We start from the raw sequence: 26,431 nt of genomic DNA, 5'->3' as shown, positions 1-26,431 counted from the left end.
ATTAGTAAATGTGTGAGTGTGTGAATGAGTGAATGTATGAGTGAGTGGATGAATGAGTGAGTGGATGAGTGAGTGAGTGAGTGGATGAGTGAGTGAATGAGTAAATGTGTGAGTGTGTGAATGAGTAAATGTATGAGTGAGTGGATGAGAGGATGAGTGAGTGAGTGGATGAGTGAGTGAGTGGATGAGTGAGTGAGTAAATGAGTAAATGTGTGAGTGGATGAGTGAGTGAATATATGAGTGAGGGAATGTGTGAGTGAATGTATAGTGAATGAATGAGTGAATATGTGAGTGAGTGAATGAGTCAGTGAAGAAGGCAGGGAGTGAATGAGTGAATGATATGAGCACATGAGGGTAGACATCCTCTAGGACATGTTCTCCTGGAAGCCACTGAAGTCCCTGGTGCTCCCATGGCAGCCCTGGACCACCCTTGAGACCAGTCTGTGTCTGTGCTGGCCTCACACAGCCTGGGACATAAAAGAGACAACAAACATCTGGAGAACAAATGACCATGATGGTGCCCTGGAGCCTGAAGTGGGAGAGACCGGCCCTCAGGCAGCAGGCCTGCCCATCTCGCTCTCTACTCTGAGGCCCAGAAGGGCAGAGAGCCCTCACCTGCTCAGGGATGCAGAGTGGAGCCTGCGGGCTCACAAGGAAGGGGCTGGTATGATCTCGGCAGGCTCAGGAGGTGGACAGATCTGAGTGAGAGCACAGGTCACCAGGCTGGTGCGGGGCAGGCTCAAGTGCCCCAGCACCCATGTGCACAGAAAGGCGAGTTCCCCAGCACCTGGGCTCAATGGGCCCAGAGGCAGCTGCAGACAGTGGGGTCCCACTCGCTCCCGTGACAGCCGCCCCTGACCCAACTCCACAGCCTGGCAGCCAGTGGTCTGCCCCGGGCTCATACTGTGGCCAGCGCCCCTAGTCACCCAGCAGGGGCCCAACAGTGAGCAATGCCCCAGTCCCCCATCCCTGCCCACGCTGCCCATTCCTCTCCCCTCCATCAGCACAAACAGCACCATCTCCCTCGACACCCCACTGTCCTCCCCAGATCTCAGGAGCACCACAGCCCACATCCCCGGGGTGGGAACGCTTACTCCAGAGAGGCAGGGAAGTCACTCACGTGGGGACAGTGCATGAGGCCGCCGGTGGATCAGCCACACCAGCCATGGGCCCTGCTCACCCAAGCGGGCAGGGTCAGGCCGTGGGACTGCTGCCCAACCCCGCCATCCTCACTGTGGGGCCCCAAAGAGGGGAACCCCCAAGTCCCCACCACAGCATGGGAATGCATCTTCCACCTGTCCACAGAGAGGCCATGATCTTGGTGCCCACAGGCGAGGGGCTCCTCCCTGGCCATGCTGTGGGGGTGTCCCACCAATCCCCCAGTCAGAGTAGGGGCACAGGCACCATGTGACCCTGACAGACCAGCCCCACGTGCTTCCTGGCGGATGACATGGAGAATCCCCCTGGGATCCTGGGGGAAGGGCAGGCTTGGGCCATCAGCCATGGCGACTTTCAGCACTCACTCCACCCTGCCCTGAGGCACCCAGAGAGGCCACACAGCCAGTGCCACCAGCAGGCCTGGCTCAGAGACCCCAGCCCCCTTCCACCACATGCAGGCTTGCTCCTTCCACCCAAGCACAGCCCTGGGAGCTGCCCCTTCTCCTCTGAACTGCTACTCCTCAACAGCACCCCAAAACCCTACAGAACCCCCTCTGAAGTGGTAAGAACAAACCAAGACCAGAAGAATCCCAGATGTTCCAAATTAAGGTTCCTGAGGCCTCAGCCAGGGTCTTGGACTTGAGGGAGAAGGGACTGAGGTCCACCTCAGGCTACAAGACCTGTCCCGTCTCAAAGGCACACAAGGGCTGAAGTGTTCCATGGGCCACCCCAATGGAGAGCAAGCAGCCCCAGCCCACAGCTGTCCTGCTACACACGCGGTGGGTAGGGGCGGGGAGCAGGCACAGAGACCAGCATGTCCCAGCCTTGCGCCAGTGTGCCTTCAGGAGCCACAGGCCTGTCCTGTGGCCGTACAGCCCCAGGAGATGGCCATGGACTCCGTACCCCAGGGAGGCCGCCAGGTGCTCACACCTACCTGGGGTGGAGCTGGCCCCACCAACACATTCCCCTGCTCAAAGGTCTATGTCCTTCTGCTCAGCAGTTTTTTTTCCAGAAAATCATTTGGAAGAAAAAAAGCTATTCCTAAGGATCTTCAAGGCCACAGTTTCACATGAGAGCTGCAATATCTTGGTCCGATTGTAAAGGAAAATCTCAAGAATGAGGCTGCTCTGCCAGGGCACCAAGCACCCCCAGAGCTGTGGTCACCAAGACGCCATCAGAGGGAGGGGCTCTGCTGCATGCATGTGAATGCACAAAGAACACGCCCAACTTGTAGAACATGCACACTCACAGAACCTGTACACATGGAGGACACATGCATTCACAGAACACACACGAAGAACATGCATATACACAGAATACACATGCAAAGCACACACAGCCGCAGAACATGCACACAGAGGACATGAGCACATGCAGACAACACACAGAACACACACACACGAAGAACACACAGAACACACACACACGAAGAACACACAGAACACACACACAGAACACACACACACGAAGAACACACAGAACACACACACAGAACACACAGAACACACACACACGAAGAACACACAGAACAAACACACACGAAGAACACACAGAACACACACACAGAACACACACACACGAAGAACACACAGAATACACACACATGAAGAACACACAGAACACACACAAACACACACAGAACACACACACACGAAGAACACAGAACACACACACACAAAACACACAGAACACACACACAGAACACACACACACGAAGAACACACAGAACACACACACACGAAGAACACACAGAACACAAACACAGAACACACACACGAACACACAGAATACACACAAAAAACACAGAACACACAGAATACACACACAAAACACACAGAACACATATACACGAAGAACACACAGAGCACACACACACAAAAGAACATACAGAACAAAGAACACACACACAAAGACCACACAGAACACACACACACGAAGAACATACACAGAACACATGGACACACAAAGAACACATAGAACACACTGACACACGAATACACACAAAGAATACACAGAACACATACGAACACACAAAACACAAGAACACATGCACACACAAACACACAGAACACGCACAAAGAACACACAGAACACGCAAACACACAGCACACATGCACACACAGAACATGTGCACATGGAGAACACGTACATGTGCAGAACACGCACACACAGGACACGGGTACATGGAGAACACACTGAATACACGCATGTACAAAACACACGTGCACAGAACATGTGCACACACATAATACACATAACATGTACACGCCGAGAACACACGTGCACACACAGAACACATGCACACGGAGAACATGTACACATGGAGACACATGCACACAGAAAACATGCACACAGAAACCAGCCAAATGGCAGGACACACAAAAATGAGGCCTCCCTTTCAGCCTGGGTGACAAGGGTGTGGGTGGTTCTCCTTTCTCTACAAAAACGTGTTACCTCTATTGTTTTCAAAATATTTCTCAGAAGAATATAAAGTGAGAGGGCGGCAGACAACATGAACACAAAAACTCCACTTTCAGTGGAAACGTCCGGTTCCAGCAGGGTGGTGTGACAAGGGACACCCATCTCCAAAGCCGGTAATTTGGACCTGGGAACGTCCCCTCCTCCAGGAAACCAACCAAAACGGAGATACTTGTGTGTTCTGTCTGGGAATCGTCACTGCTGCATTATTTATAATAGCAAGAAAAGCCAGGCACTGGAGGCAGGGCCTGGGGAGGAGATGAAGGTCCTCAGGGCAGTCACGAAGCCCCTGGACAAGGAGCAAGGGAGCAGGCATCAAGGTGCCGCGTGGAAGGGGCGGGACACGAAGCTGTGCCCCTAAAGTCCACAGGCATGAGAACGGAACTGTGAACGAGAACGGTGGCTGTGTTCTCTCTGAACCCACGGGAATTTTTTTTTTCTTTCCTGTATTTCCCAAATTCTTTGCAATCTACTGAACTTCACAAAACTAAACACAGACAGCGCCTGGAGAGGGCGTGGGTGCCGGCAGCAGGCGAGCCTCCCTGCTGCAGGCACCGCGATCCTGGCCCGTGACTTAGGCCAGCAGCAGAGCATTGACAGTGAGGCTATTTTCATTTCCACAGTGAGGTTACCATGGAGTTTAATTTCCTCAAGTGCTCCCTCTGGCATCTGTTCTATAAATGGCTTTGGGGTTTGCACCAAATACACTCACTGGAGACAGAATTACCAATTCTGTAAAGCTCACAAACCCCAAATGCTTCTGCCTGAGCTTTCATCAGCCTGTTGGGCTCCTCCTGAAGGGTCCAAAAAAGGAGGGGCTGGCCTGATCACCCCGGACGTGCACTGGACACCTACTGCACGCTGACCATGAAGTCATGAATGACAGATGCACACCCTCCTCAGGAGCTGGTGGGGAGCTGAAGGTCTGCTGCCTGCAGGGGAACGGTGGACAAGGCCCCCCGCCAGGGATCTGGGGCAGGTCAAACCCACGGCTCTGCAACTTAGGAGTGCTATCCAAGCCTGAGCATTTTAGAACAAGGTAAAGGACATACGGGAGACCCTGATAACTAACTGGGGTGGGACGTGAGGTTTGTCAGGCATCCTCTACTTTCCGGTCTGCTTGCAAGTTCCCGTGATAACGGGTTAATAATAATGCCTGGGGGTTCTGGTCTCAGCTTCCTGCATAGCTGGCCTGGCCTCTCATCTGGATGCCCCAGGATATTAACCTTTGGGAGCAGCCTCTCTGCTCTCCAAGGAAGCCTGGCAGGGTGGGCATCACAAGCAGCCCCAAGGCGCCCCTCCAAGCTGGGAGCTGCCCCCCCACTCAGCAGATAGAGACAGGGCCAGGCAGTCCTCCACACTCCCAGGGGGTGGCAGAACCAGAACAAAACGCACTGCCTCCCCCTCCATGTCCAGCTCTCAGGAACCCCAGGCTGCTGCACACCAGTCACTGCCACAGTGCGTCCCCAGAAAACCTACAAACACAAGGCGAGACCTGCCTCGGGGAAGCAGGTGTCACTCTGGGCCTGGACTCTGGCTGCCCTCCCCAAGAGGGCACCGCCTCCTCCTGTCCCTCCCCCAGACTCGGGGCCCTGATGGCAGCAGGAGCACTGGGGCCCATGGTCAACACTCACTCCTCAAGGGCAGGCCAAGCACACGTCTGCCCAGTGCTGGCCCCTGGGACAGGCCCGCCCACCTCCCCCAGTCACGCAGCTACCACCCTCCACAGTGTTGTCCCATCCAAGGGCACTAAATATGGCTGCCTAGAAATCCACCCCCACCCCCAGCCAGAACTCCCGGGTGCATCCAGGGCCAGGGTGGGGCAGGCCACATGCTTCTCAGGGTCTCCTGGTTCCCCGGGCAGGGACTGGAGCCAGGGCAAGTGCATGCCAAATGCTGTGCCCTCAGCCACGAAGGTCAGGGAGGTGAAGGGGTGGGGGTTTCCCCCAGCACCCTAGGTCCACATGCCCATGTTACTGCAGGTGACCCTTGGCAACTCCCTGTGCCCACCTCGGCCTATCCACCAGCACCAGAGGGCTCAAAAGGGACAGCCCCAAGCCCCAAAGAAATGGGGCCCTACACATTAGAGAAAAGACACGCACTCCAGACTGTCCACACGGGCCTTGGCAGGGAGGACAGAAGGCATCAGCGATGCCCTGTGCCCCGCATGCCCCTCAGGCACCACCCTCTGCAGCATCCGTTTCCTAAACTACAAAATGGGCTGTGGGCAGGAGGATCCCATAAAATTGTGCCCCGAGGCTCCACACGGGGTTTAGACTACAGTCAGCACTCAACAATTGCCTCCAGGGGTATCCCCACCAACCTAGTGGCTTTACCTGAGACTCAAACCCACCCCTGGTTTTCCTCTTGCCATCCAAAGCCCCTAGCACGTCTGGAGCCTGAGACCCACTGGCCCAGAGGCTGCCAGAAGGCACCGGCGTCACACGGAGCCAGTGTCCCCAGCAGAAAGCCATTCGGAGGACCCTGCACTCAAGGGGCCACGAAGAACGGCCCTTAACACCACGTCCCCCAGAGAGAAGCTTCTCAAAGCCTGCCCCCAGCTCCGTCTGTGTCACTCAAAGAGTAAAAGTCAACACCAAAGATAAAATAAAATCCCTCAGCAGTGCCAAAAATACCTCCCCACGGGATAAGGCTGAGCGGGCGCCAGCTTCCACAGCAGCAACTGTTGCTATGGAGATCAGGCTCCAGACAGCCGGCCGCGGGGCGGGCCGAGGGACAGAGTGGGGGCCAGGCACAGGGTGTAGGGACGGACAGGGGCTGACCAGCAGGGTGGGGGAGACGACCGAGGCTGGCCAGCAGGGTGGGCCCCCAGGAACAAGGGGGCCCAGGACAGGGCTAAGCCTGAGTGCCAGCCTCCACCCACTGGGGTCAATGGCCTCTCCAGACCTGGGGGGTCCAGGGGCTCCCACCTGCACATAGGCTGCCCACTCCCCATGAAGGCTGGTGCTGGCCCTCCCACAGAGTGGCCATCTGCTCACTGACACATCTGTGCTGACAGACGCCCTGACCTCAGGAAGTGGGTAAGGTGCTACCAAAGTGCACAGTCCCAGCCCAGTGCTCCTCAAGCCTCCCAGGCACCGGTAACACTGATCCACAAACGAAGGGGTAAGGAGGAGGTAGTGTGCTCAACTGGAAAATTTGTACCAGAATGCATGGAGGAAAGCAGGACCTCCCACAGATGTTAACATAGCTCTGATCTGAGCCCAACACGTTCAACATATTACAGAGTGCCTAACTCCAATATCCACTGGCCTCCTCTGACCTGAAGCTGTCCCCTGAAAGCTCAGTTCGCTGCTGGGCCTGTGGCTTCCAGCATGACGAGCTCTCCAGCCCTCCTGGCCTCAGGCCTCCTCTGTCCTCACCCAGGGCCAGGCAGGACAGGGTCAGTCCAGGGCCACCAGACACACAGCCCCAAAGCCCTGCCCAGCTTGGGGGTCCCCACACCCCCACCACACACCCATGCTCCTCCTAGGTGTCCTCAGACATCCCTCACTCTCTGAGCCTCCCTGAGCCCCGGACAGTGCTGACAATCTGCTGCAACATTCACATCAGAGCCAGGCAGGACGCTGAACGCCAGCCCAGGTCACAGAGCCTCCAAACACCCACTCTGTCCCTTCCTGTTGCACACCCAGCCCGTGATGGCTCAGAGTCAGCACCCTTCCCCACCCCTGCCCCTCAGTGGGAGCCAGCAGCTTGTTCCTGCAGCATCCCCCATGCCTGGCACCTTGGGCACCCGACCACAGTTTGCTGGGGGAAAGTGGAGCTTCCCAGTACATTCAGAACCCTGAGTCCTCCTGGGGCCCACAGCCCCGAGGGCTGGCCCCGCATTTCTGGCCTCCACTCCAAACCTGGGCAGCTCTACCTGCAGGTGCTTGGGCCTGCCTGACTCTTGGAAGCTGTAACCTAATATACTTTCTCCATTCCATGCAGCTGACAGAGGCCATCATCTCTTCTGCTCGCCCTCGTCTGCCTCCCCAGCAGAAATGCTGAGCACCCAGGCTGTCCTTGTCTCTGCTTCTCCCACTCCCAGCACCTCACAGACACCTGTGAAGCCTGTATCTCTGAATGGTTTTCATATACTCTCCCCCAGGAGCCTTCAGTGGTCCCCCAGTACCCACTGACCAGGCAGGCAGTTAAAACACCTCCTCAGTGTGGCCTTATGTCAGCCCTCTCCTCTCCAGCACTTGCTAGAATACACGCCCCATCCCCACCACACACACACACCAGCCAGCCTTCCCTGACACCCGTTCCCAAGGCTGCCATTCCGCGGCCCCATCAATGCCTCCGGCCCTGCTCAGGGAGCTTTGTCTAGGAAGCCCTCGGGCCATCCCTCCCACAGGGCGCCTGACTGGCCCCGGCTGCACCATGTCCACAGGGCTGCATGGGTAACCAGTAGGGACCGTGATCAGGCTGCAGCAGCCTCCCCCGGCTTCAGTAACAAATCACCACACACAGGGCTTCCAACAACACCTTCATTCTCTTACAGTTGGAGATGCCTCGTTCCCTGTCCCACAGTCCCTTCCTCCCTCCTCCACACCCACATCCCCTTCTCTGTCCCAAAGCTCCTGCCTCCCACTTAGGACGGCCCGAAGACGACATGTAGCCGACCCTGACAGCCCAAGACGATCTCCCAGTCTCAAGATACTTAACTTAATCCCATCTGCAAAGTCACCTCTGCCGCGTGCGGTGGCACGTCCACAGGCTGCAGGGACTAGGCCTTCGTCACCCAGCCCCTGTGCCCCCGGCCTGGACCCCGCAGCCACCCTCACAGGGTCTCCCTCCCAACCTGTTCTGTGGCCAGGGTCTCCCAGCTCCCCGGGGCTGCCTGTTCTCATTTGCTTTTTCTTTCAGTGAAAACCCAAAACCTCCTCACTCGGCAGGCGCCCCCCCAAGTCCCCTACCCCACCCTGTGCCACGCCTCCCCAGCCTGGGTGGCCACTCCTCTGCATCCTCTGCTACCACCCCCCACCAATGCCCCCTGCTCAGACCACTGTCCACTCCAGCCACGGTCCTGACTGCCACATCTTTCCCTGGGCCAAACCCCTGGCCCACCACTCACTGCAGCTCAAGGTCCTGGAGCTGAGTTCAGCAAAGGATACTTGGGGTTCCCCTACTGGGGTCATACCTGCAGCCCCCAGGAAGGACCTTCCCAGCACCCACCAAAAAGCTTTGGGCCCTACCCCTCCAGCAGAAGCATCACTGCCCCACCCCACAAGGCCTATGGGGCCCTGAGCATCCCGTGCCTCCCACCCTCCAGCGTCACCCACTTGGACACAGACCCCAGAGGCCCCTCTCCTCCAACGGCTGCCATGTGGAATCCAGCCTGGGTGGCTTGCAAACGGCCTTAGATGTGGTCCTTGCAGGAAAAAGGGTGATGTCTCCCCTAGCAAGAATCCCCACCCCCGCAAAGGCAGCCTAGCCCTTCCGAGCAGGCCTTCCAGCTACAAGCGTCCAGCAAGCACGGCCTATGTGTGCCTCGGTGTTCCCACCCCAGGGGAAAGCTCCTCAGGGGCTTCAGGGAGGCTCCAGTGAGGGAGAAGCATTGAGCCCCAGCTGCAGTGGTGTCCAGAATCACACTGGTGTCCAGAACCAACCCTCCTGATTCGGCCCCCACCACGCCACCTGCCCCAGCCCCACCCACATGTAATTTTCCCTCCCCCAACGAGAAAACACAGCAGAAACCTTCTGTGGAAAGGCCATCAGCCGTGCAAATACCCACCCCTCCCTGAGAGCTGCGGCTCCCAGCAGTTCCTGCCCCTCCCAAGCAGAAACTGTCCTCTCCCCTGGTAGGGCCGGGCCGACCGCCCACGGGACAGGTGGCCCCTCAGTTAGGTCAACTCAAAGGGCTCCTCATTCCCACGGAAGCGCCAGAGGGGCGGGCCTGTTCCCCGGCAAGCAAGCCAAAGGCGAGACACACACACACACACACACACACACACACACACACACACACACGTACACACAGAACCCAGCAGAGGCCCTGACAAGCATACCAGGCCCCCACACGCAGCAGGGCCGGGAGCTTGGGGTCAGCCATGGAGTGAGGCATGGGTGGGGGTGGCCTGTATCGTGCTGAGCAGCCGCCCCACCAGGGCCCAGTGGTATCTGGGCACAGAGCCATCTTGTATGGTCAGCGTCCCACGCCAAACCTTAGTCACCTCTCACTTCTCCAAGCCCACCTGGAGGCCAAGGCCTACGTATGTCCCAGGTAGCATCAGAGCGTGAGACCCCTGTGACCTCCAGCGCAGCCAGCAACCCTCATCGGCCCAGCCTGGTTTCCAGGTGGAAAGTTGGCAGCTGCCTCTGCTCAACCTTGCCAGGCCCCAAGGGGCTCCACTCTGGCCTGCGGTGAGTGGGAGCACGGACACAAAGGGCCTGCCTGAACCCCATCCATAAACAGTTGAGGGAAGCAGCCAGCAGGGCCGGAACGTTCCAATGTCACCATCTCGCTCCCCTCGGGGGAACAGAGCATGCCTTTGTCTTTTTATCATTGCCTTCATCAAATATTTACAGAGGCTGACAGGCCATTTCACACAGGCCAGATATGAGCCAAAAGGGCTCTTCTCAGGACACGGGGGAGGTGCAGGTCCTGGGCACTTGGGAGGCACATGGTCCGGCATATAACCCTGGGCAGGGAAGGGAACGAAGGGCCTTCACTGCGGGACCTGTCCGTAGCCCTCAGACACGCCCCACCTGGGGCTTAGGCGCTAGTTTTCTGCACACAGTGCTCAGGGCTAGAAACAGGCCAGGCCGGGCTGACACCCCAGCCCTGCTCCCACAAGCTCTGCAGCAGGAAGAATGAGCCGTGTGGCCAGGCACGTGTTCTCCACGTTCCACCTCCCAGGCTGCCAAGAGCATGCAGCGTGAGCACCCCACCTAGGACGGCACGCGGGGGCCTCGAGCCGTGAAGGCCGGGTCAGCAGTCCACCTGGACCCGTCCCCACTCCCCCTGCTCCTCCAGCCCAGGGTGAACACTAGGCAGCCTTGCTCGGGACAGTCTCAGCCCAGACAGCCCCGGTGTCCACAGATGGCAAGAGATAAACAGACAGTGAAACGCCCTCGGCCACACAGACGGGGTGTTAAAAGCACAGACTGATCTCAAGCAGGACCCTAAAGCAGGCAGAGTACAGCCACAGGATGGAAAGGATCGGTGGTACCGGGACCCTCTGCCGTGAGCGGACGCCTAGGTCCTCACTGGGGAGGGGCTGCACACACACTAACTGTCCCTAAGAATCCATCCCAGTAAAAGCAAGGCCCCCTGCTGTTAGCATTTTATTTTCCTTTACCTTTAAAAAACATCACCTGTCCCTTTCTATCTTCCAATCTATTTCCGTGTATTTTTTCATCTTCTTCTGTTTCGTTTCTAGCTGTTTTAAAGGTTTTTGCCCTTTTCCCTCAGCTAACCCTATTTCATCCTTCTCATAAATGCGCCTAGCCAAGTTTATCCGCTTTCATGCCTCCCTTTTTAACCCTCTTTTTACAAATGGCACAGGTGGCTGTCTGTACAAAGCCCACTACAACCACCACACCGAGCCCATGTGGCTGTCTCACCTCTCAGCCACCCAATCCAGAGGCCCAAGAGGTACCCAGAGCAGGAGGGCCATGCTCCGGCGTCCTCTGGGCTCCGTTTTCCCCAAGCTCAGCCGCAAAGGAGGGTGCCCAGTTCACTGTGTCCAACCACACCAAGCCAAGGGCACCAGAGGGACTGACAGGTTGAGGAACTGAGCACTGGCAGCCCAGGGTAGGCGTCCAGTTGCCGAGAGGCTGAAGGGGACAATAGGCCATCACTGTCCAGCCAGCAACTGGGCTCCCCAACGCTGTGGCTCTCCCACCACCGCCGGCTCTCAAGGGAACGTGCAGAAACGTGCCCTCCTCTGGGCAGACACAGACAGCCTCGGGCCTCCCTCCTGTGAAGATCACCCAGCCATATCCAGCTGCCCCAGGACCTGCTACAACAGTGACAGACACAGGCTGGACAGCCCATCAGACAAACCTGCCCTGGACCTCTGGCTCGAGGGGCAGAGCAAGGCCAGGCCTCGAGGAGGCACCCCATAAGCCATCCATGTCCCCAGGGGTATCAGAGTCAACAATTCCACTTGACAGACCTTCCCCACCCCTCAGCACCTTAACTCCTGCAACCCTCCGTGGTGCGCACTTCCAGGTGGGGCCGAGGGCAGGGGAGGCTGAGACTAAGTCAGGCAGCATCCCCATGCAGTGCCTGCTCAGCATGGCCCACCACTCGCCCCCCTTGAGGGGATGGAGCGCCGGGCTGGGACTGCCCTGAACACACACACAACCTGCCCAACTGCTGCCCCTCCTAGCTCTTCTCCACAGCTTTGTGTTTTCTTTTTTTTTTTTTTTTTTTTTTTTTTTTTTTTGAGACGGAGTCTCGCTCTGTCGCCCAGGCTGGAGTACAGTAGCGCGATCTCGGCTCACTGCAAGCTCCGCCTCCCAGGTTCACGCCATTCTTCTGCTTCAGCCTCCCCAATAGCTGGGACTACAGGCGCCTGTCACTACGCCCGGCTAATTTTTTTGTATTTTTAGTAGAGAATACACCGTGTTTCACCGTGTTAGCCAGGATGGTCTCGATCTCCTGACCTCATGATCCACCCACCTCAGCCTCCCAAAGTGCTGGGATTACAGGCTTGAGTCACCGCACCCGGCCCATAGCTTTGTGTTTTCAATGCTTCTTCCAAAACACAAATTCACTACACTGCTCGAAACTCTTAATTAAAGACAAGAAATCCCAAGAGACCTGTCCGGGCAGATGTCAACAACCTTGCAGCTGGCTGACCCAGGAAGATGGCTGCCTAACTTAAAGACACAGGACAAGGCCAGATAGGAGGCCCAGGGCATCTCTCACCGCCTGACGCACAAGCCCAGCCGCCACTGGGTGAAGTAGCGTAGCCTAGAGTCACCAATGGGCAGGGCTACAGTGGGAGGTCTCCAGGTCCAGAGCTCAGGACTGTCCTCAACACTGGGGGAAGCCTGAAAACAAGAAAATCAGGGGCATCTCGGCTCAGTCCTGGTGCCACCAGAACGGGAGAGAGGTGGCCCACTCAGACCCAGGCATCGGTCATCTTCCTTCTGGGAGGCCTGTGTGATCCCAGCACCGCCAGGCTGAGAAGCCGCACTCCACAGAGGGCAAAGGGACTTGCCCACACGTCTAAGGTCCACACAAGGACCTCCAGCCACAGGGGACAGCATGGAGGTATGCAGCGTGTGTGGGAGCCTGGGTCCAGCTGGAGGGGGCCAGGCTGGGCCTGAGCCAGGCCTCTACCCACCCCGAACCGAGCCAGCGAGAGGATGACAAGTGGGTCTGACCCAGGCCTGACTCACACCTGAGAAGGCCCCAAGCCCGAGACTGCACCAAAGCTGCCCAGCTCAACTCCAGGTCTCGGGCAGCAAGGACAGGGGTGGAAGGACAATGGGGCAAGAGGGCAGGGCTGGACAGAGGGGCAGCAGGTCCAGGGCTGGGCTGGGAGTGGGCGCCCAGAGGAGGTCTGGGCTATTCACTTCACTGCACATATCAGCGCAGACGCTGTGATCATGACTTAGCAAAAATGCCCGAGAGTATAAAAAACGAGCTAAGAAGGGCATATACCAAAGTGAAAACTGCCATGTCAGAGGATGGAGGCTGTGGACAGCTCCTCCTCTGTCAGGCTTCCATGTCCATCATGTCATCTTCCCTAGGAAGCATCCCCTCCACAGTGGCCATCCCCCCCATCCCCATGAAACCCAATGCCCGGGCACCCTCCCCCAACTCAACAGAGTCGGTCCAGGGCTGGCAGGTGGGAGGAACAACACAGCCCTGTGAGGCCTGAGGAGGGGCCCCACCCAAAGCAGCTGGATGGGCAACAGGTGGGTTCCCATCAGCCGCCTCCTGCCAGCAAGCCCCGCCTGCCTGGGGAAACTGCAGCCGCTCAGCTCCCTCCAGGCTGACAGCAAGTCCTGGTAGCATCAACCACTCAACCTAACTGAGTTCCAGCTCAGGTGCCTCAGGCACCTAAAGGGAGGAGGGAGCTGGGCAACCCTGAGCCCCAGAACCACCCGAGCCTGCAGTCCACCCTCCTCAGGCTGTGCCACAACCCCTCAGGCCGTGCGGGTCCCACTCAGCCCCTGGCTGCCCAGGTGGACAGGACAACATCCTGTATTTTCCTGTACCTCAGTTTCCTGCTTAGTAAACTAGGAAGCTTTACTGAGGGGGGAATCGCAGCACCTCCCGCCCAGGGAGCAGATATGCCCCGAGAGCGGTGCCCCACTGACGTGAGCATGGTCACTTCTGTGTTAATAACAGCGCTCTGACTTCCTCTAGGTCCCCCACAGGGACAGCCTAGCCAGGTCTGACCTGCACACGCAGCACCCGAGCCAGGAATGCACAACCTTACACGGTCCTACAGAAACACTACACAGGGCCAGACAGTGGCTCACGCCTACAATCCCAGCACTTTGGGTGGCCAAGGCAGGCAGATCACCTAAGGTCAGGAGTTCGAGACCAAGCTGGGCAAGATGGTAAAATTGTGTCTCTACCAAAAATACAAAACTTAGCTGGGCATGGTGATGTACACCTATAAATCCCAGCTACTCAGGAGGCTGAGGCAGGAGAATCGCTTGAACCCAAGAGGGTTCCAGTGAGCTGAGATCACGCCACTGCACTCCAGCCTGGGAGACAGAGCAAGACTCCCTCAAGAAAAAAAAAGAAACGCCACACAGATCCAGATGGGGTCTCCATGCAAGACCACTGGCCCTAAACCTTCAGAAGACAATGCTGACAGATTTAAGAACAGTAATAATAAAAGGCAGAGGGACTGTTCTGGATTGAAACTGACATGACAACCAGACACAACACGCGATCCTTGACTGGCTCCCGGATCCCTTCCCTGGGACGCGCAGTCCACCCATCCGAGACCTCACTGAGCGCCTCAGGTCCTATCCTGGAGTGCCTGGAGCATGGCAGGGGGTGGAGGTGATGTGGGAGCATCCTCGTTCCTACCAGGAGACCCAGGCTGAAGCCCCCAGGGGTGAACGGCAAATGGGTCAGGAAATCACAGGCACAGATATACAGGACAGTGGCAAACACCAACAACTGGTAACTCCAACTTCTCTGTTGGTTTTTCCAAAGTTTTCCAAAATAAAACGTTAGGGGTACATGAAAACGAGACTGTTGGCAGAGAGGAAAAAGCTTTGCCAGGGTTGGCACAGAGGGTAGGGAGCTGGGGTGGCCACACAGGAGGGAAGGAAAATCATCAGGGCCCACAGATGCCTGCGTGTGGGAGCTGTGGGAAGGGAGAAGCCTGCAGATGCAGCGGGCGTGTGTGCTGTGCTGTTCTCTGCAGGCCCGGGCAGAGGAGGGCTCCAGAGCACACAGACACTGACGGTCTTGAAGGGACAAGGTAACCAAGACAGACACAGCAGGCACGCTCCACCCACAGCCTGCCACCCCTCCTGACCAACAGAAACCCAGAAACTCACTATGCCCAGCCCCAGGGAACAGATCATAACCTGTTATACCAATCAAGCCTTTCCCAGATACACGCACAGTTACAGTTGGCCACACAAACCCATGCTAACCAAGGAGACCAGAGAATCCCCGCTAAATATTTCTCTTTATGGATTAAAATACGAACAAAGCCACTTGAGAAATTGACCTTTTGGCTGCTTGGCCCCCACCTAACCACCCATTTGTTTCCTGCCATCAAATGTGGTTGTGATGCCTGAAGCTGTGGCAGCCCTATTGTAGCCATGAGGCCAAGCAAGACTAGGGACAAAATGCCAACACGGATGAGGACAGAACAAACAGAGAGAAAGCCTCATGTCCCAGCTGATGTTGCTGAGCCACCTCCAGGACTGTCACATTGGCCATCTCCAGATTCCACATTCTGAGTAGGATCAAAGGTCAGCATTGCTTCCCACAGTCAGCTCACAGCTGAGAATTGTCCCATCTCCCCCACCGGAAAGCAAGCACACACAGTGCCCAGAAAGCAGGGGTGAGGGGTGGATGGGTGGGGGGGTGGATACCAGAGGGAGCCCCAGTGATCCTCCACCACCAGTCAGCCTGTTGCGCCCCTCCCCAAGCCAGTCCCGGCTTATAAGATAACTGTAAAATGAAAGGAAAAAAAAGGGGCAGCCCAACACCTTCCCTGTTGCACACTTCAAGAGCTTCACAATACAGTGGGCACTGTAAAGGCTCTGAGAAGTTCCTTAACAGCCACACCTGCCTGACCCACCACTCCCCAAACACATCTAGTGACAGCACCCCTTCTGCAGCCAGCCTCAATAAGGGTTCAAAACAGCACTAAGACCAGTGAACGAACCTCAGAACCACGGCCTCTTGCAAAACGATAGCTTTAAAGACACTCCAGAGACAGATACTAAGTTGTGACACCTTGAACTGCAGCTGTATTTTTAAATGATATATACATGTAAACAAGACCTAGAAGGTCCTATTCAAAAATAAAAGCAGTTGTGTTCACTTGGATTATGGGTGATTTTGTTTTCATTTCTGCAAACACCTTTTTTTTTGGAGACAAAGTCTCACTCTGTCGCCCAGGCTGGAGTGCAAGTGGTGCGATCCTGGCTCCCTGCAAGCTCCACCTCCTGGATTCAAGCGATTCTAGTGCCACAGCCTCCCAAGTAGTTAAGATTACAAGCGCCCGCCACCACGCCCAGCTAATTTTTGTATTTTTAGTAGAGACAGGTTTTCACCATGCTGGCCAGGCTGGTCTCAAACTCCTGACCTCAGGTGATCCACCCGCCTCAGCCTCCCAAAGTGCTGGGATTACAGGCATCAGCCACCACACCCGGCCCATTTCTGCGAACATCTTTAATGTAGCTGTTGTGTTGTTTAAATTAATCAACTATTTTTAGAGACATTCTAGATTTATGGGAAAATTGAGCAAAAAGTAGAGTTCCCATACACTCCCTCACATCCACACACAGGTTCCCCTATTATTAACATCTTGCATTAGTGTGGTATACTTGTTATAACTGACAAACCAATATTGATGATTAACTAAAATCCAACATTTACACTTGGGTTCACTCTGGGTGCTGCACATGCTATGGGTTTTCACAAATGTATAATGACATGTATTCACCAGTAAAGTATCATACAAAACAGTTTCACTGTCCTGCAAATCTGCCTCTTCATCCCTTCCTTCCTCTAATCCCTGGCAACCACTGATCCTTTTTTTTTTTTTTTTTTTGACTGTCTTCATGGTTTCTCGCCTTTTCCAGAATGTCATCTAGTTGGAATCATACAATATGCAGCCTTCTCGGATTTGGCTTATTTCACTTAAATATTCATTTCTGGTTCCTCTCTGTGTTTTCGTATCTTCATAGCTCATTTCTTTTAGCACTAAATAAGATTTCATTGTCTGGATGTGCCACAGTTTGTTTATCCATTCACCTGCTGAAGGACATCTGGGCTGCTTCCAAGTTCTGGCAATTATGAATAAAGCTGCTATAAACATCCGTGTGCAGGTTTTTGTGTGGACCTAAGTTTTTAACTCCTTTGGGTAAATACCAAGGAACGCAGTTGCTGGGTTGCATAGCAAGAGTGTGTTTAGTTTTATAAGAAACTACGAAAAGACCTTCCAAAATAACTGTACCATTTTGCAATCCTACCAGTAATGAATGAGAGTTCCTGTCACTCCACATCCTCACCAGTATTTGGTGTTAGTGTTCTAGATTTTGACCATTCTAGTAGGTGTGCAGTGGGAGCTCACTGTTTTAATTTGCAATTCCCTGATGACTTATGATGGGCAACATCTTTTCATATGCTTATTTGCCATCTGTGTGTCTTCTTTGGTGAGGTATCTGTTAAGCTCTTTGGCCTATTTTTTTTTTTTTAGCTGATTGTTTTCTTATTGTTGAGTTTTAAGAGTTCTTTGTATATTTTGGATAACAGTCCTTAAGCAGATGGGTCATTGCAAATATTTTCTCCCCAGCTGTGGCCTGTCTTCTCACTCTCTTGACAGTGTCTTTCACAGAACAGAGGCATTTAATTTTAATCAAGTCCAGCTTATCATTATTTTCTTTCAAGGACTGTGGCTTTGGTGTTCTATCTAAAGTCACTGCCAAAACTAGGTTTATAATTTTGGATTTTATATTTAGGCATATGGCCAATTTTACTTTTTGTGAGGGGTGTAAGCTCTATGTCTGGAATCATTTATCTGCATGTGGATGTGCAGTTGTTCCAGTACCATTTGTTGAAAAGATGATCTTGTCTCTATTTTATTGCCTTTGCTCCTTTGTCAGAGATCAGTTGACTTTATTCATGAGGGTCTATTTCCAGGCTTGCTATTCTATTCCATTGATCAACTGGTCTGTTCTTTCACCAATACTGCACTGCCTTGACCACTTTTCTTCTGTCCTTTTTAAAAAAAGTTAATATAATTTAATGAGAGCTAACTTAAATTAGAAGTTGTAATCAAGTATTCTGGGAAATCCTTAGAATTCAATGCTCCAGGGAAGAGAACTGGATGTGAAAACTCTCAGAAGCAGGAAACTTGCAGACAGTGTTCAGGTTGCCAACCTCCAGCATCCCCGCTCAGGCCTCTCCACCCAGCTGGGATTCCCCAAAACGCAGCCCTGAATTGTCTATGGTCAGAGGCAGATCCTAGCTTGCTTTTCAAAAATCCCAGCTGCTGCTGTTCACACCCTTTTCCTTATCTGAGCTCAAGCGCTAAGGCAGCAGCGGCATGGGTGCCCACAGCTCTGGGCGGGTAGACAGGCAGCCCCGGGCACCAGCCTCCACCTGCTGGCTCAGCTTGCTCTCCACAGCTCTGCTGGAGACAACTGTTTACTTTGCAGAGGGAGCAAGAGGGGTGAAAAGAGGTTGACCTGAGGACCCTGTGTGCTCAGGTGAAACACACTTCTCTCAATAGTGCCCCCAGCCGTGAAGGGCAGCTAGCACCATCCGCACTGCACAAAACGGTAAACCGAGGCTCACAAAAACAGGTGCCTTTCCACGGCCACACACTGGGAACATGGCAGGGCCCTCCTAACCCTGAGGTATTTTGTGTGCACCAGCGCAGGGTGGCCGGGACCTTTGGGGTGATGTCCTTCCTGGCTGTGAGGCTCCCAAACCCTGCTTCCCATCACGGCAGGCAGATGCTGATGCCCCATCGCGGCTGCACAGCCAGGGCGGACCACAAGGAAGACCCAGACACACGGCCCAAACCTCTGCTGGGCCAGGTCAAGTTCTTCTCCATCAACGAGGCGACCTAAAGCTTCATGCCATCACCTTGGGCATCTTCCAGCTGCAGCCTGAAGCCAGGCCCAAGCCACAGTCCCGAGAGACACCTACAAGATGCCTATGGGCATAGAAGGGCTGCAGGTCCCAGCTGTCCTGGAAGGTGAGGGGCCAGCCCAGCCAGCCCAGGACCACTGGCCAGCCCCACCCAGACCGTGGACTCATGGTGGCCAGCAGGGTCCAGGGGTGGGAAGAAGGGTAACTCCCGAGGGAAGGGACCGCTGTCTTTAAGGTGCAGTACAGTTCCCAATTTTGTCTGAGCACCTAAAACTCGGCATCTGCTGCCCATTGCATGAATCATGTTTTGAAACAGTGCTGGCATCCTGGAGCGCCCTCCTGTCCTGGGCAGGCCCTCTGGGCACGGTGATGAGCTCCTCCCTCCAGGCCCCCCTGAGACACAGTCCTGGCCCATCTCTGCACTCCTGGGGTGCCCACCCAGGCTCCCAACTCAGGATCAGCCTGGGAGATCCCACTCCCACGAAGACCACCCTTGGCCACCTACGAAGCACTCAGATTAAGCACATCCCAAGCCAAGGCCTGCTCTTCCCCCAAATCCACATTTCCTCCTCCCGCACGAGGACAGCAGTCGCGTCCTGCCAGGCCCAAAGCTGCTGCCACCATAATTCCTACCTACCTTTCTCTCTCTCTCTCTCTTTTTTTCTTTTTTGAGATGGAGTCTTACTCTGTTGCCCAGGCTGGAGTGCAGTGGTGCAATCTCGGCTCACTGCAAGCTCCGCCTCCTGGGTTCACAACATTTTCCTGCCTCAGCCTCCTGAGTAGCTGGGACTACAGGCGTCCACCACCACGCCTGGCCTTTTTTTTTTTTTTTTTTTTGAGACGGAGTCTTGCTCTGTCGCCAGGCTGGAGTGCAGTGGCACAATCTCGGCTCACTGCAACCTCTGCCTCCTGGGTTCAAGCGATTCTCCTGCCTCACCCTCTCAAGTAGCTAGGATTACAGGCACCCACCACCATACTTGACTAATTGTTCTGTATTTTTAGTAGAGATGGGGTTTCACTGTGTTGGCCAGGCTGGTTTCGAATCTTGACCTCAAGTGATCCACTCATCTCAACCTCCCACAGTGCTGGCATTACAGGCGTGAGTCACGGCGCCCAGACGATTCCTACCTTCTCTACCTTCAGATCTGATGTAAATCCTGTGCCCTCCACCTTCAATTGCACCCAGAATCTGATGCTTCTCCCCTCCCCGCCTCTATCCCACCCAGTACCAGCCCTGTAGTCTCACACCTAGACAGTGGCAGTCATCTCCCTGCTGGTGTCCTGCCTCTACCCTCATCCCCAACTGTACCCAAGGTGGCCAGAGAGATCCTGTCAAAACCTGACTCCACTCCGGCCCCTCCTCCGTCCTCCCTCAGAGCTCCCCAACCTGCCCAACACGTTTCCGGGTCTCACAGCTCTGTCTCCCATGGTGGTGACCTGTCCTGCTCACTACGGTAGCCCCAGGCCTAGAACCAGGACACACACTCAACAAATGCTCACTGAGTCAATGTACACACAAGCCTGCGTTGTTGAGACCCGGGCACAGGCCTCTGGAACCTTCTGGAACATCTGCTCTCTCCCCTTCTCTTGATGATATCTTTTGTCTAGCTGTCCATCAACAAAGCTTTACCCAACCTGAGAGTAAGCCCCCAGCTATCCCAGGAAATGACAGGGCAGAGGTGGGGGATGCAACTCTCAGGGCCCACGAGATCCTCCCGCTGACCTGGAGCTTGTCCTGGACTTGGTGGCCACTTGCTTCCCAGAGCCTGACACGGTCATGGCACTGTCACCAAGTCTAGGTCCTCACAGCCCAAGTGCCCCAATCCTGTCCTCCCCGGGAGTCTCCAGCAGGCCCCATCTCACGCCTCCTGGGCCTCTCCAGCCCTGATGTGTCCCGGCCCCTTTGTCTCCCTTGCTGTGAGGTGGTCTATAAGCTGTCCCCATCTGGGTCTATCTGGTATCCCAGTGGCCACCTCTAGGTCACCTGGGTCTGTTTTATCCTCTGGAAAAGTAGCCGCCTAGAGGAGGGCCCAAGATCAAGCCTGGAGATGCGGGTGACCCGTGAAGCAGCCAGGGCACGTGTGGACATTCGCATCCGCGTTTAATGTGAGGAAAAATAAAAACACTGACCCTCAGCTGCCCCAGCCACATCCCGGGCACTCCGCAGGGCCTGCGGACACAAATGCAGAGGCAGGATGTTTCTGCCACCACGGAAGTTTCCAGTGCTGTGGGAGGGCGTGTCCAGCTGCCCTGGCAGACCTCCTAACACGCTGACGAGGAATGAGAAAACACAAGCTTTGGCAAAAGCAAATCAAACGAGCAGCATGTGGGGGCTGGCCCTCCACACATCTGAACCAGGGCTGGGGTCCTCCCTCCAGGGCTCAGAGAGCAGCACAGCTACGCTCGAGTCCCATGGCGGCCTGGTCCTGATTCAGCTCAGCCAGGCGCCCGCGAGGCACGGCTGAGCCACGGAAGCACCTGCTTCTAGCAGAAAACAAGCTGTGGTGCCTGAGCTCAACGTGTCCCCCATGACGGTGACCTGCACAGGCTGCTGTCTGTCATCGCTGCGGACACACCCCTTGCCACCACCACTCGGGGACAGAAGCACCACTGAGAGCTCAGTGCCCACATTTCTGCCCTGGTGGGAGGGGGGGAAAGCCCGTCTGCACAGGCCTTTCAGGCAGCTAGCGCCAGCCTTTTTTGCCAACTAACCCAAAACCATGGTCAGCATGGCGCAGAAAACATCTGACCCAGGAAAACTAATTCAGTGCTGCATCCAAATGATTTCAAATCACAACTCTCCCAATAAAACCAAGCACTTCAGAGAATTGTAAAAAGGGGTGACCACCAGCCAAATCGGGTCAAGCCTTCTGATTGTCTTGCCCCAGTGAGTGCGTGCCACGTACCTCCTCTGTGCTCAGCACTGGCTCGCCCCCTTGTCTCCTCTTCTCCCCATGTCAGCTGGGTCAGGGCTGAAAGCAGGTGAGGCTGGCAGCCGGGCCTCCAACAAGAGGCCATCGGTGCAAAGCACGTGGGCTCTCCAGTGCCCCAAACCCTGGTCGGAGGCTGCATGGCCCATGACATGCAGAGGGCCTGCCTAGAAAGGTGATAAGGATCCCACCTGCAGGGGACGGCGGGCCAGCTCAGCACTGGCACTGGCGGGGCTGCTCATGGCTGGGAGAGAGGGTGTCGGGTGGCTAGGCTGTCCTTGGAGGATGGTGGGGGGACCACCCGCTTGGCACAGGCTATACAGGGCGAGTCTCCACGGGCATTATCCACTCCCAGACCCAGGAAGATGGACATGACACTGAGACACCCGGCTGGGCAGGACACGTCACTCCTGCCCCCTCTGGGCAGCACCAAACAGCAGCAAGACCTACTTTGTAACTTTCTGGAACTAGCAGCAGCACCCCCACCCTTAGTCCTCTGTAGGACTCACACCGCTCTGCCAGGGCCCAGCAAGTGCTGTGAGCCAAGGATCAAGGAATGCACGTCTCCATGAAGTAGAAAGACCCCCACGCTGGGTGCAGGCCCTAGCACCACCCCGGGAAACTCAGGTTCCAGCCCTGCCACAGCAGCTGAGAGGCAGCGGCACCGAGGTCCTAAGATCCTATGTCCCCCAAAGTGGGGAGCTGCTGACAGGGAGGGGTCAGTGTTGTTAAAGGGGGTGAAAACCAAGCTTACTCCAGGTCCCCAAAGGAGACACAGCAGAAACAGGAAGGTCCAGGAAAGGCGAACAGGCTGCCTCCCTGAGTCTGAGTTGGCTAGTTTTTCTCAAACTGGGGACCTATGGTCAGCTCAAAGGTGGAGGCAAGTGAGAGCAGGAGCCCTGAGCCACATGGAACAGTGTTGGTCCAGCAACCTGGGTAGCCAGGAAGGGCAAGGAAGTCACAAAAGTTCAACACCAAAACGAGGAGGGAACAAGGTTGTGCTGACCCAACAGAAGGTGGCAGAGCAAGTGGTGGCCACGGCACCACGTCAGGATTTCCCCGTTGTGCCGTACTGTGGCCTCATCACCCCCTAGAGGAGGGTCTTGTAGAAGGTCAGGCCAGTGACCCAGATGGGCATCCCCAGTGCAGCTGAGCCGGCTATGGCAGGAGGCAGATGCTCCCAGAGCCGACACGGAGCCCCAGGCTACCCCACACCCTGTCTGACAGTACAGGGGTCTGCAGGGGAACCAGGGCTGGCCAAAGATGGCCACAGGAACACAGGACATGTGGGCAAGGAGGAAGGCGGTGGGATTCTGGTGTTTTACTTCCTTCTTTGTTACCGTAATGTGTTCTGCTGCCAAGAATGAAAGTTTATTCAAGAGAAGAATGACAGGGAGGTATTTTTAACCGGCTTCTCCCACAAAAAACAGTGCATGTTCCAGCTGTGCACATCTGGAGAATTCAGAAGGTGAAACACCTCACTGCCCTTAGATATGAGATAAATAAACATCACCCTCTCCACGGAGCTCTTTCAACGCTAATTATCAAAGGAAATCAGACGTCCTCTAAGCCAGGCTTACTAGGTCCACATGAAGGCGTTTCCCCGTCTGGCAGGGAACCCTGAAAAACACAAGTGAGCCCCACCAGTGCCTCTCAGTTCTCCACAGAGGCCCCCAGCCTGCGGAGGGCAGGAAGGGGAACAGAGCCCAGGCACCTGGGCAGACTGCAGGTGCTGCAGGCGTAGGGGAATAAAGGGGTGGAGGCCAAGAGCAATTCCAAGAAGGGCTCCTGGCTGAACGCAACATCTCCCTAGACCCTCCCTCCACTGTGTAAAGCGTGACTCCCAGGAACCCTCTCCATGCCCAGAATGCTGGGGTCATGTGCCGGATGGCATCTCCACACTGTGGACTAAGAGAGCACCTCCCGGCACAAAGCCAACACACCTAGAGAAGGAGCGGCCACCTGTCGCCCTTCCCTGGCAGGGTGGCCCCTCTGCTCAGTGAGACCTGACCCCACATCCCACCCGGGAGCACACTCTCCTTGTGGAGTCCAACGCCCCTCCCACAGCCCTGATCTCCCTGCAGCCCTACACCCCACCCTCTTCCGTTCCACACGCCCACCAGCCCCTGGCCCACACCCACGACATCACACAGGCAGCCCCATCAGTCCCTCCAATAGCTCTGCACAAAGTCAGCCTGCACCACTCTACACACAGGCAGGGGCCCTCCTCCCCTGATCCCACAGTGCCCTGCCATCTCCTCACTGGCGACCTTGGGGGCTGCTCCCCTCAGTCCTCAGTTTGTGATGAGGCAGCTTCCAGCACAGCCCCAAAACACACCAGGTTCCCAGCAAAGGGGGGGCTATTCTAAGCGGGTCCAGACTCCCTCTCATGGAAAACCCTCTCAGATCAGCACAGACAGAGGGAGCTGATCCCAAATGACACACATCGACCAGGGACAAATGTTGGAGGTACTTCTTCTGGGGGAGGCGCAGGGAAACCACCAGTTTGGGGCACCAGTAACATCCCGGCAAGGAACATCAACGTATAGACAAGAAGCATATAGACCAGAAGCACCTCCAGGTTGCTGTTCCCATCTAGAGTCACAGAGCAAGAGACCCCTGGACAGAGGCCAGGCTCCACCCCATGCCCGCAGGGGACAGACCCGGAGACAGAACTGCTTGCCTCTCCTTAAAGGGAATGGGAACGAACAAGCTCCAAGAGTCACATGCGCCCGAGATGCCCCAGCCAAATCAGCAGGCTCTGGCTGCTGAGATCTAACTCAAACCCAGTCTGCGGCAGCACCCCTGCTCCATCCGCCAGCCTGCACAGGCAGCGCTGGGAGGCAGCACCTGAGGGTGCTCGGGTCGGTGGGCAAGAGCAGGAAGACTGCTCACCAGAATCAAGAGTCATCTTCCCTTTCAGGACCTCTCTTTCCTCTGTCTTCCCTTGCAGCAGGAATGCCCAGCACACCCCAGGACCCCCAGATCACAGCCCTCTGCCCCACCCACCGCCTTTCCCGTACCATCAGAACCTGCAGGGCCATGAAGAAGGGGAGCTGTTCAGTCCCTCCTAAGGACCTCACACAATGCCACTGACCCCTGCCTTGAAAAGCCACATCTCCAAGGCAGAACCAAGAGGTGGTGGAGAGGCAGGTCTCTGGAGCTCTTTGTCTTGGGAGAAAGACTGACGACAGGTCGACACCCACCGAATCAGCCAGGCTTGCACACACATGCAGGCCACCCTGTAGGGGCCCGAGGATATAGCAACTGAATCCCATTTCTGAACCAAAAATACAAGCGCCCTGCAGTGTGGCCAGCGGCCCTAGAACACAGCTTGCCCCAGCTAGCCCCAGCCCCGTGTCAGGCCCGGACTGGATGGCCAGCTAACTTTACAGGCCAACGAAGTACATTTACACCACCAGCCAGCACTCTCCCAGACTGGCTCACGCCTGACAGCTGCCCTCCTCCAAGGAGGGAGGCTTATAAACACCCCCTGGACAGGCATGGCCTCTGCTTCCAAGGCTGGCCCAGGACAGCTAGGGTGGCTGTTTATATAATCTTCCAGGGCTGGGGCTGACACCACGGAGATGGCAGGATCATGAAAAATGCATACCCAGAGCCTCTGCAGCCAAGAAAACCCCCACCCGCATTCTGCATGACTCGGTTTTAAGACCTCTCACACGTCCATTTTGTGAACAAATAGAGTTCTCCGAACAGCAGAGGCGACTAACCACACTTCCAGGCCTTGTCCAGCCGGCCCCAGAGCTCTACCAGGCACCACCCCTGGGTCACAGGCCCAGGGTCAGAAGCAGTTTCTGCAGGTATCCCTGCTGGGGCAGCCACAGCTTGCCGGACACAGTAAAGTACTAATTTATGGGCAGCTCAGAGCCCCCAAACCACTCTATAACTGCACACACCGGGCCTTGAAGCCTCCATACTGTTTTGCAAAGACACAACAGTCCAGACTCCCTGGGTCATTAAAGTAGGTCATCAGGACTGGAGAAGCAGCAGCCTAAGAGACACAGCCTCCGAGGCCCACTCTCCAGGGCCCTCTCTATGCCCACAGCGCGCACACTTACACCAAAAGCACACCAGAGGCCTGCCCTCGCCACCAGCTGACTCACAAACCGCAACCTGCGCACGGACACAGCCGGGCCGCACATACAGTCCGCACACCTGGTACGCATCCTGCCGGCCACCCACACAGAGGGCGACGCACATGGAGCTCCGTCGCCCCCAGGGCTTCTTAAGGCCAGGCGCAGGAGCAAGGACGGGCCCAAGGACAACTCGCGCAAAGACCCTGCGGAAAGCCCCCTGCGTGCTGGGGCGCCCTCACCTGAAGCTCACACCAGGCCACCTCCACCCAGGTCTCCGTGTCCAGCCCCTTGTAGACCGTCTTGAAGGAACCGCGGCCCAGCTCGATGTCGAACTTGAGGAAGCGGCCGTCCAGAGAGGTGGCCACAGCCTTGAGATCGTCCTCGTCGTCCTCCTCCTCTTCGGGCTCGTCCCGGCGTGTGCGCCCGGGCTCAGGCTTCGCCTCGGCCGCCCCCTCATCCTCCTTCCTCACGGTCGCCGCCGCCTCCTCCCTGGG

The 26,431-nt window shown here is 55.9% G+C and overlaps 1 protein-coding gene across 1 annotated transcript in view; it reads right to left on the bottom strand.

Moving 5' to 3' along the window:
- The window catches only part of WNK2 (WNK lysine deficient protein kinase 2), a 191,408-nt gene that overhangs the window by 130,525 nt on the left and 34,452 nt on the right, over positions 1 to 26,431 (bottom strand). Inside the window, exon 3 of the mRNA XM_011996877.1 lies at positions 26,177 to 26,426. Within this exon, the coding sequence (XP_011852267.1) occupies positions 26,177 to 26,426 (250 nt within the window). The remainder of the gene's footprint in view (positions 1 to 26,176; positions 26,427 to 26,431) is intronic.

The sequence above is a fragment of the Mandrillus leucophaeus genome, unplaced genomic scaffold (genome assembly GCF_000951045.1).
Source record: "Mandrillus leucophaeus isolate KB7577 unplaced genomic scaffold, Mleu.le_1.0 Scaffold527, whole genome shotgun sequence".
Lineage (NCBI taxonomy): Eukaryota > Metazoa > Chordata > Mammalia > Primates > Cercopithecidae > Mandrillus > Mandrillus leucophaeus.
This window is presented reverse-complemented; position numbering and strand designations above follow the sequence as displayed.